The sequence below is a fragment of the Egretta garzetta genome, unplaced genomic scaffold, assembly GCF_000687185.1.
Source record: "Egretta garzetta isolate BGI_Z169 unplaced genomic scaffold, ASM68718v1 scaffold15, whole genome shotgun sequence".
NCBI classification, from domain to species: Eukaryota; Metazoa; Chordata; class Aves; order Pelecaniformes; family Ardeidae; genus Egretta; species Egretta garzetta.
In genome coordinates, this window is record NW_009259798.1 from 2,520,568 (window position 1) to 2,531,437 (window position 10,870).

Here is a 10,870-nt window from a genome sequence, read left to right on the forward strand (position 1 = left end):
AACATTCAAGGCCAGGTTGGATGGGGCTCTGAGCAACCTGATCTAGTTAGCAGTGTCCCTGCTCACTGCAGGGGGGTTGGACTAGATGACCACTAGTGGTCCCTTCCAACCCTAAACATTCTATGATTCTATGATTCTATGATTCTACCTGCAAGGAGGTTACTGGAGACACAGCCAGGCTGCTTACAGCGGTGCCCGGTGGGAGGACAAAATAAAATGGGCACGAGTTGAAACAAGAGAGGTTCTGACTGTATATAAGGCAAAACTTCTTACAGAATCATAGAATCATTTAGGTTGGAAAAGACCTTTAAGATCATCAAGTCCAACTGTTAACCTAACACTGCCATCCCACCACTAAACCATGTCCCTAAGCACCATGTCTACCCGTCTTTTAAATACCTCCAGGGGTGGGGACTCCACCATTTTCCTGGGCAGCCAGTTCCAGTGCTTGACAACCCTTTTGGTGAAGAAATTTTTCCTCATGTCCAACGTAAACCTCCCCTGGTGCAACTTCAGACCATTTCCTCTTATCCTATTGCCCGTTATCTGGGAGAAAAGCCTTCTCATGAGACTTCTCATTCTTCATCATGAGGGCAGCCAAGCTGTGGAATGCATTACCCAAAAAGATGATGCAGTCTCCATCCTTCGAGGCTATCAAGACCAACAGCAGAAAGCCCTGAGCAGCTGATCGGATCTCATCGCTGACCCTGCTCTGAGGGGCAGGCTGGACTACAGAACTTCTGAGGATCCTTCAGACCTGAATTCTCCTATGATCTCAGGAAACCTGCCACCAGATTTTAGCATATCACAGAAAAAGCCGTATACAAAACCCCCTACATCCAGTTATTGGCACATCCTGTCTTTAGGAAGAACTTCCCTCTGATTCCCAACAGTCAGAGCTGGCCAAACATCAGCCTGAAGTGTGATTTAACACTAGCTTCTATATTTAAGACGGAAACCTACACTAATAGAAAGCTGCAATGAAGATACTAAAAGCTTTGCTGAAAAACAGATAAAGCTTGTGATTGACATGTTCAGACAAGGCTTCCCAATTTTAGACTCTGACACTCATATTTGAAAAAACCTAAAAGGAAGTAGCTCAATTCTCAGCCAACAGAACTTTCAAAGGTCAAAAACATTTGAAAAAACAGGTCCCTTCCTTTTAATAGCCACAGACACAATTTAAAACAAATTTTAGGTACCCCAATTCGAAAACTTTGCCTAACTTGCAGCAGAGAATTTTTGGTATCTCACATCAAACCAGGAAGTTAAATCCTTTCTGAATATGGTGAGCAGATGGTAAGCGAAACATTTAGCGTATTGAAGTGCAGATCAACAAATAGGCTCTTAGCTGCTGGAGGAGATAGCTAAGAAACAGAGAATAATCCAAACAATAACTGAACAACATCTTGAGCTTTGAAATATATAGTGATACACACCTGGAATATTGAATTTCACTGGATAAAACACTTCTACAAGAACCACAGTGCCCCGGGTAGTAGAGAGGGAAAACAGGATCTCTGTGGTATTTGTGAAGCAGCTTCTCCTCAGCTGCTATCGCCGGGCCCATAAGCTGACAGTGCTAACAGATGCGTGCCGCAGCTGCACGGCAAAGCAGGGCCACGCCAGGCCCCAGAGGTCAAACCGCTGCCTTAGGTACTTAAGCAGTATGAAGCACAGCTTTTGCAGAAGTACTTAATCCTTCGTATGCTGAAATTCTCTTAGACCTGTTCATGAAGGATGAACAGAACGAAGCCGAGCTCCGCTAGGCGATTACCGGAGCTCCCAGCTGTGGTGAGGATGTGACTTGACCAGCTCTAGACTAACGAAGACAACTTTGGTTGTCCATGCGCTACTGTACTTCTTGACAGGATCTAGCCTCGAATGTAAAATGCCAACTGAAAACATTCCTTGGCCAGTGAGGAATGCTTCCTATATTTATAGTTCTTTCTCCTCAAAACAGACACATCCACACACACACCAGCCCTGCAACACTCTCTCCCTGAAATCCCAGCACTTTGCTCAGGCATCAGGTTTAAGCAGAAGACTCTAATGTAAAAGGCCTTCATATTCTATGGAATATCTGCTGTTTAATTTTTTTTTCAAGTAAATAGTATTTTTTCAAGTAGATAATTTTTGTTTCAAATAAAGCAAACTGCATATCAGCAGCTAACATTATTTTGTAACACTAGATTTTATATTAGAAGAAGGGGACAAAAAAATTCACAACAGATTTCTTACAGTCTGCATTACAGCTTTGATTTTATTTTGAAGTGTCAGACTCTGTGTCACTGGAAGCAGACATTCCCTTGGTGGTATTCGTACGCTGCCGACGCAACAGACACTCTACTTGCCAGGCTCTCTCAGCAGAACTCCATTAAGACAAGCAAGAAGTTTTTTATTTTTTTATGACAGCTACAGCAAAACTCAACGCATGAAGCCTTTAATCAAGCAGCTATGCAATCGTTTAAAAGGAGTTTTACTCCAAACTGGCAGTTTGCAGGATTTATTTTCATTTTGGCTGCATACAGCAACCCAAGGCACTCTGCTCCTGCCAGACCAAGACCTCCAAACCTCCAGGCCCTTGCTGGTTAATGCCCAGGGCGGGTGAGAAAAAAAAACGCCCGCATGAATGCTCTGCCCCCTGTCACTTCTCTGCTGGCTGCTCAGTGTCCTCTGACCGATCACCTAACACCCCACTCTGCTAACCATCACCATGACCCATCTTCCAGCCGGCAATCTTGACTGACTTGACTGATCTTTACTCATTTGAGGAAGATGAAGATGACAACGCAAATGGCACTACCCGAGGCAGGTGACACTGCTCATGCCAAAAGGTTTGCATGGGGGTCTCTGTCTCATTTGTGAAATGGCAGAGATCTTCCAGATGGTGATCTGCCCTGAAAAGCTGGTCTCCGGAGAGCTGCCCTCTCCTCCAGGCGATGGTCTTGCTCCTGCCTCTTACTCACACGTGACATATACACTGCACTTGTGCTTTTAAATGGGTATGTTTCTTAAATCTCTGCAACATTGCACAAACACAGACTTTCTTATATGAAAATCACTTTGCTGTCCATCAAATCACTATCACACCCCTTGGAAATTTGTTCTTCACAGGTAATGTGATACAGCTGTGATCTTTCCTCTTTTACAGGTGGGCTTGCTGAGAGACAGGCAGGCATACCATGTATCTTCTCCCTAATTCAGCAGCAGACCTAGGAGTGGGAGAACCCAGAAATCCTTCTAGCTCCCTCTTCCATGGTCTGAACTGCACAGAACATGGCATGAACATTGGGCAACACTGTCCTCAAAGTTTAGAAGACACAACTTTTGTAGGAAAGCATCCCAACACAGTACTGACTTAGGAGAAAAGTGCACACCAACATCGGATGTATACGGTAGAAGACTTGGATGTAAAGGAGAAATCTGTGAAACACAAATGAGCTAAAAAAGATTTCAGACCTCATTCTTGCAAGTAGGACCACATGGGAAAATCAGACCAGAGTCTCACTGGCTTTGACAGCGCCCATTCTGGACCAACACGCACTTCCAACCAAAGCAGCAACACATTCACTCCTGTTACTATTTCACTTCTGTAACTGATGTATTCTTGCATTTAACCAAGCGATCTCCATGAAGTTTTGCAGTGTTTTGGAATAAGCCTCTGAAGTTCCTGTCTTCCAGTGAAATCAATGAGAACTTCTCAAGCTCCAAGAAGATTGTTACTATAAAAAACAAAACCATTTTTAGAAAAGACGGCTCAGAAATTGCCTCTGTACCAGGACATCAAATACTGGCATAGAAAACCTGATTTTCTTAACTACTGCTTAATTTAAATAATCATTTTCCAGAAATGTGTGTTTTGAAAATAAGTCAGTGCATATACAGTCAAACATGAGCTCAAGTCTTGCATAACTGATACTGCAATACCCTCTTGTGGTCAAATAAAAATGGTTTATCTAAACACCTGAACTTTTTCCTCCATAAAAAGCCTCTCTAGACGTTTCTTCCTTTGACAGGGGGAAATAACTCATGTATTTTTAGCAGGTGAATTTGTAGTGTGTATCACCACTTGTCTGGCAACAACAAGAGACTAACCTCGGTCAAGTTCTTCCTCAGAGTGGTGGGCACCAACACCGCTTGTCAGATAAACTAATCTCAAAACAAACTCGCAAGCAAAGCCATCTCCTACAGCGACACTTAGAACTTTTTTCAAGTTTCACATCCCCAACCAGAAAAAAAAAGATGCTCTAATCAATTCGCATAGATACATATGGTAGGAAGCCACAATAACCATCAACCTAGTCTACTATCGGATGAAAAGAAGTACGCAGTAAATCAGCCGTACCAATTCAAATGAGCTCCCTGCTTAAATGCCCCGAGTTATTGTAATGAACAAATAAAATGCTAAACTGGCAGATGGTAATATGAGGGGAACCTTCAGTATCTGCAGCACTTCTGCTGAGCTGTTAATCTAGTAAAAGGCCTTAATGGGATACTAGTATAACCAGTAAAGAATCCAGAGTAACGCCCAGAAATGTCATCCTTGCACTCACCTTGATGTGCTTTAATGGTGCATAACTACTCCCTTAATGACTTCTGGTCCCAACAGAAAATGGGATAATTTTCAAAATATCAGCTCTTAGTGATCTGGTTTTGGAACAGCAGCTACATTTTAAAGTCATATTATTGTAATATTTTTAAAAACCCAACTTATTTAACAGCCTTGATCCCATTCCCATCTGGTATTTCCAGAGAAACGGCTGGAACACTATCAAGTGTTCAATACCTGCCTGTAGACTCATAGCTTATTTTTGTTTAAAGCTTTAGGCTTCAGAGTCCTGAACAGTTAAGACTTCCTTCTTTGCTGAGCTTGTGGAGTCTCAGACCAACCGATCTGGCTTTAACCTGTGAGTTCACCTTCAGTTCACTTTGTAGCCCTGCATCAAAACCAGGGCAGTTACAACTCCTGCATCTTTGCAGACACCACTCAATGGCTTAGACTTTAAACACGTGCTGGTAAACTGTCCGTCCACTTTATTCAGTGGCTACAAGTAGTCATTTGGAAGCTATGTACTCAGCTCAATAACCATTTTTAGTTTATTATTATGTTTAATTTGAAGAAATTGACTTGAAGGAAGGATTGGAATTAACACAAGAACCTGCAAGGTCACAAATACCTGAGAAAGTGACTTCATACCACAAAAGCCTAGCAGGCTGACTGTAAAGACAAACACTGACATTTTGGACACTGTTTTGAAAATTCTCACTTTGTATACTAATATTCCCTTGAAGATACTTAAAAACTACTTCTCATAGTTTCTTAATACCTTCTGCAGAAATTTCTAAGCACTTAAAAAGGACTTCTGATGATCTCTGGCTGCTCTCTTTTTAAAATTAGAAAATAAGGTTGTTTCAAAGCACAGATTCGTCTAAATACCTTATTTTAAACATACAAGCTCTACCCCAAATAGAGTTCAAGGCCCTAGCAGCTGTCCCACTGGGTCTCTGCTTCTGGTGAATATTCACAAGTCAGACTCGTTTCCAATGGAGACAGTAAACACACCAGGGAAACTAGCAGCTTTCAGGAGATTTTGCTTCTGCTACATAATCACAACCAAGTCCTCCTGACATACTCAGCAGCAATCTCCGCAGCACCCTTTAGTACTAAAGCAGACTTTATTGTTGGGAGGATTGTGACTAGAGGGTGGTCTCAGCTGCAAGCAGCAGTAATCGCCTCGTAAACTGAGAGTTTGCTGGTTACGGCTGGAGATCCGATGGCTTTCAGTAACAGTCATTTCTTACAAAATTGCTGTTACCATGAAAACTCCTTCAGCATTCAAGCAATGAAGCAGCATAAAGCAGTAGGAAATGAGCAGTAAATAAGAGGGAAGTGAAACGGTGCCGAGCACTGCCTGTCAGTGCTGCTGTGCCTGTTCATTTTCTGAAAGCACTCCAAATCAGCAGCTAAAAGAAAACGTTAGGAGAGAAGGAGCTTTCAAAGTGCAAACAATAGGAGATTTAATTTTCCTAACAGTCCCAAATACTGGGGACATTGTGAGTCTCAAAATGGACAAGTTGGGAAAGGGTTCTGGATTCAGGAGAAATACCTTGGTGAGGTCTTGGCAACCAGGAACCACACCTCTGGGGCAACCAGCCTCAGCTCCGGCTGTGTCTCTCGGCAGCACCCAACCCCGAAGACCTGTCGTGGCACAACCGGCTGCTCAGGCCCAGGCAGATGAGCAGGCAGCGCTGCAGCAGGACCAGGTTCAACAGGATAAGATCTGGAGAGAGTCTGTGGAGGCTGAACAGAGAGGAAGAAAAATCTGGTAAGTCACTGGTTCCAGTCCATGCCTCTTCTACTCATCCTGACAGTGGTACCAATGCTCCCTGACAGTCTTAGGGCTTGGTCCAAAGCCTACACTATCAACGCAAACTTTCTTTTGCAGGGACTTTGGCTCAGACCCTAACACCTTTCTTTCTAAGACTGTATTATCTGTTTTCCTTCACCAGACAAAATCTATGCTGGTATCTCCTGGCATGCTGGGCTTTAAGAAAAGAGAGGCAAAGTATTGCATGCTAAGTATCTTTTGGCTTTACAGAGATTTCCACAATGAAGATATAAATGTGCCAATCTTTATAATTTATTGCAGACATGCTGATATTATCACCTCTTCTCATATTCTTGGAAATGGCTGAAATGGAAGCTGAACAGAGTGTTCTGCCAAAATATGATTTTGTATTCCCAATCCGTAAATCTGCTGAGCATGCCCCTTTGTTACAGTGTTTCAGGACCCATACAACCTAAGCTCTGACCCTGCATACACCAGCGACCTGAAGGAACCCGAAGTTAAGATCCTCTGTCTCTGCCGCATACCTTGAGTGCTTATGTCCCTACTTCATACACAGCATGTCCTATTAAAATATCCTTGGTAAAAGTAAAACCAGATCCAGTTCCGACTGCACACTAGCCAAGCTAAAGGAAAGGGGAGAAAAAGAACATAATTCTCAGGATATTTTAGAATGGGGAAAAAAAATGTCTGAAAACCCCTGTCCTCCTCAGCCTTCTGGAGGAGATACAAATCACAGCTTCATTTCCCCAGAGGCACATTTGCACTCCTGTCTGGCTCCTTTTACCTGAGGGAAAGGCTGGCGCAGGACTCTGACTCGTGCAAAGCCAAGGCCGTGGTGGCAATGTTACCATCTCCCAGTTGTGCACTCACTCTTCCCAAAAGGGCCCATCTGAGGCAGCAGGAGGGACCCTCTGTCTGTGCCTGCCCCCTGGGATTCAGTGTCATGGATATTGGTGCAAACTCACTTCCATGGGTAAGGAAGATAGCACATCATGCAGCTGATGCATGTCCTGCTCTGTGGCTGGCATAGCAAGATAAAAAAATTCAGGACCTCTGTGCTGTGCTGGTATACCAAGACATATAGTGAGAAACACAAGAAGCATAGATGAGCTTTTATTTGCACCTAGGGCATATCTGCACTGGACAGGGGAGGGCAGCACAGAAATCCACATCTCCTAGCTCTCTGCGGTACATGGTTGTGCTGCACGGACAAGCCCAACTTGGAAAAATATACAGCTTCAGCACTGGGTCGGTGAGCTTAGATGCAGCGCTGTGCAGACATGGGCAACCAGCTCAGAGAGCCGAGCCAGGCGTCCCCTGAGCCCTGCTGCAAGTACAGCCATAGATAACTGTGGACCTCACAGTATTTTTACAATAGCAGGTGAACTTTTGTCTTCTCCATTTCAGGTCAGGGGAAGCAAAGGACAGAGAATCAAAGGACTTGTCCTGTAGTCCCACATCAGGTATAGAACAGAGCTGAAGAGCAAAACTCACGTCCTCTGAGTCACTTTGCCCCTAGCACAGCTATTTGTCTGCACCAAATACTCCCGTGGGTGTTTGCCTGCAGCAAATACAGCTCTGGGAATTCCTACTAAGGACTTCTGCCAGCAGAGCATTGGTCATCTGAAAAATAAGAAGCTGTGTCTGCTCAAGACATGGGATGAAAGTTTGCTATCGTGACTCAGGACTTTATCTGCATTTGCACAAGGAATACATTGGGGACATGCTATATCCTTCCTTTAGCAAAAAATATCCACTCCCCATGTAGTATGGGCTCTATATGGGAATCAAGGAGGGCCCAGGCTTCACCACAGAAAAGGCAGATTTCAGAACAGAGTTTGCAGGTATAAGAGCTGGGCTGTATGTATCAAACTGAGCAGTTAAGTAGGCATGCAAATACGACCAACATTGACTATTTTATTTAAAGACAGAAAATTTTACATTCCATTTTTTACTTCTGTTCCAAGGTACCAGAACTGGAGTTTCCTAAAGGACTATGACCAATTGGTAAGTTTTGAACAAACATTCAACTGTAATCCAGGCTCTTCTTATTTTATCAATTCGAGCTAGGCTTTCAAATTGAAGCATACTTAGGCATAATCAGCAAACGCTTCAAGACTAAAATCTTTAGGAATAATAAAAGTAAACCAAAGTGCCTTTCATCTGCTACCTACGCCACAAAGAAATGCAGTACATGTGTGTGTTCAATCTGTTTCAGTATTAACAACTCCACATAAAGAGAAGTGCTGGAGGAACCAACTTCTTAGGAGAAAATCTGTAAGACAATCTCATCATGCTGAAATCCAAGCTGCTTGCTAAAAATGAAACAGAAAACCTCCCACAGCATGATGATTCTAGAGCAGGCTGACTTCTGTCCCAGCTGACAATTTATGCAACACATCTGAAAATTATTAATTCCCCTATGTTATCCCATTCCCATGCAAGACAACAGGAAAAAAAAAGAAGTTTTACTTTATTTCTTCAACACTTCCATGTACATTCAGTAGGACATTTTTAAGTACATTCAAATTCCAATTTCAAAAGCAAAAGTGCTGATATTATAAATAATCTCAGTAACCTGTATTTTTGTGACAAGCAACGGATGTAATTCTGAAAACTTACTTTGTTTTATCCAGGGTAAGAAAAAGGAGCAGAAGCCACTGCCAAACTATATGTCTGTGTTCTCAAGCGAAGTTCCCAACTCGACCAACCAGACTATTGGCAGTCGAATCAATACTGAACTTGGCAGGGCTCTGGTAAACATGGATTACTTCTTCAGCAGTGGAGCACGAAAGAGAAAACTTGAGGATGAGCTCCAGCTTTCCTAGTGCTGCAGTAAAAATACAACAGTAACAAAGAGAGTTGAATGGTTCTAGCCAACAGACTCCACAGCATGTAAAAAATCCCTCAATCTTTATCTCAGAGAGAACAATACCACTGTCTAGCATGGATTTTCTTTCAAGAGCAAAGATGGATGTTGTCCAACAATGCTGTAGAATACAATCCTCTTCATATTTGGGGTGACTGGGCCATACAGAGAGAGTCAGCACTACAGACCTCATCCATCTTCCCATGCAAGTCTACAGTAAGGTTGCCACTAACATCAGAAAGAACAAGATTACAGCCAAAAGGCAATTTCTTCCTGAATTTTTGTCTCCTGAAAATGAAACAATTAATGGAGACCTACTCAGATGAGTCCCAATATAAACAGCATACTTTCAGTTCTGAAAGTCAACATAATAAAATGCAGCAGCTTGTTGCATTTCATGTAGCTAGCTAAGGATTCATTGGCCTCTGTCATCTGCATGTTTAAATTTGCTCTAAAGAGTAAAATTTAAAGCATGTGAGACGTGTTCTGTGCTTTTTCACCCCTCCTTTCTGAGGGAGTGAGACCGTACTTTTTTCACACTTGTTTTTATTTTTGTTTCTTTACATTTGCTGCTCTCAAATCCCCTTCTCTTACTCTTTTTTTCCTGGTTTAGCTGATGGAAACTCATTGACAGGGAAGCAGGCTTTCACATTTTGCTCTGAAGGCATGTTGGCTCAGCAACCTGTGTTTCACTCTTAGGATCATCAACCCTGAACTAAACAGGATCATAGTTCCTAAAATCTGTGGTTGCCCAGGGAAACCATCATCAAGCTAAATCGATGCAATACTTAAAGCCTTTTCACTACTGCATCTTCCTTACATAGATGCAAACTTTGTTGATGACCTGTTGTTCTGTAGGTAAAAAGCAGTCATCAGCAGAGCATGAAGAGTGTCCATCTGCCTTCTGAACTCTACGTAGCTTCCGTAGGGCCATGATCAGTCCTAGGTGGAGATCAACATGGAAGCCATTTGATAGAACAGGCTGCAATCTCTCACCAGACTGAGGTGGAGAAGTGTGTGCTTATGCTTTGCAACTAAGGCTATTTGTTTTTATGACTAGACTTGAGCTGCAGAAGGCAGTTCAAAAGCAGAAGGGGTGGTGTGGAACAGTGTGGTCACTCTCAACATCCAAGTGGTCTCTGGGGAAAAAAAAAAAAGACACTGTAGAAAGAGCCAATTCCTGCTCACTGAAATCATGGCACCAAGCAGTTCTCCTCCTAGCTTCCTCAACACAGTGAGAACTGGAGGATTAAGGCTTTCAAGATGACAGCTAAGCTACCGAAAGAAGGCAGACCATGCAACCAGCCCAGGTGAGGAAGACTGATTGCATTCTGTGCAGACATGAATTCTGACAGACAACTATGTTCTGACACACCTAATGGCAACCTACTCTTTAAAAAAGACATCTTCTTGTTCAGCTAAAATGCTTTCTGCTCTCTCCTGTGAGCAGAAAATCATAGAATCATAGAATCACTTTGGTTGGAAAAGACCTCTGAGATCATCGAGTCCAACCGTTAACCTAACTCTGCCATCCCACCACTAAACCATGTCCCTAAGCACCTCATCTATCCTTCTTTTAAATACCTCCACGGATGAGGACTTGACCACCTCCCTGGGCAGCCCATTCCAGAGCCTGACAACCCTTTCA

At 43.0% G+C, this 10,870-nt stretch overlaps 1 protein-coding gene across 1 annotated transcript in view; it reads left to right on the forward strand.

The window, feature by feature from the left end:
- Window positions 1–9,181, forward strand: part of CUNH2orf50 (chromosome unknown C2orf50 homolog) — a 12,654-nt gene extending 3,473 nt beyond the window's left edge. The window contains 4 exon segments of the mRNA XM_009639812.2: window positions 5,993–6,040; window positions 6,042–6,329; window positions 8,321–8,360; window positions 8,990–9,181. Of these exon segments, the coding sequence (XP_009638107.2) occupies window positions 5,993–6,040; window positions 6,042–6,329; window positions 8,321–8,360; window positions 8,990–9,181 (568 nt within the window).
- Window positions 9,182–10,870: the final 1,689 nt, after the last annotated feature.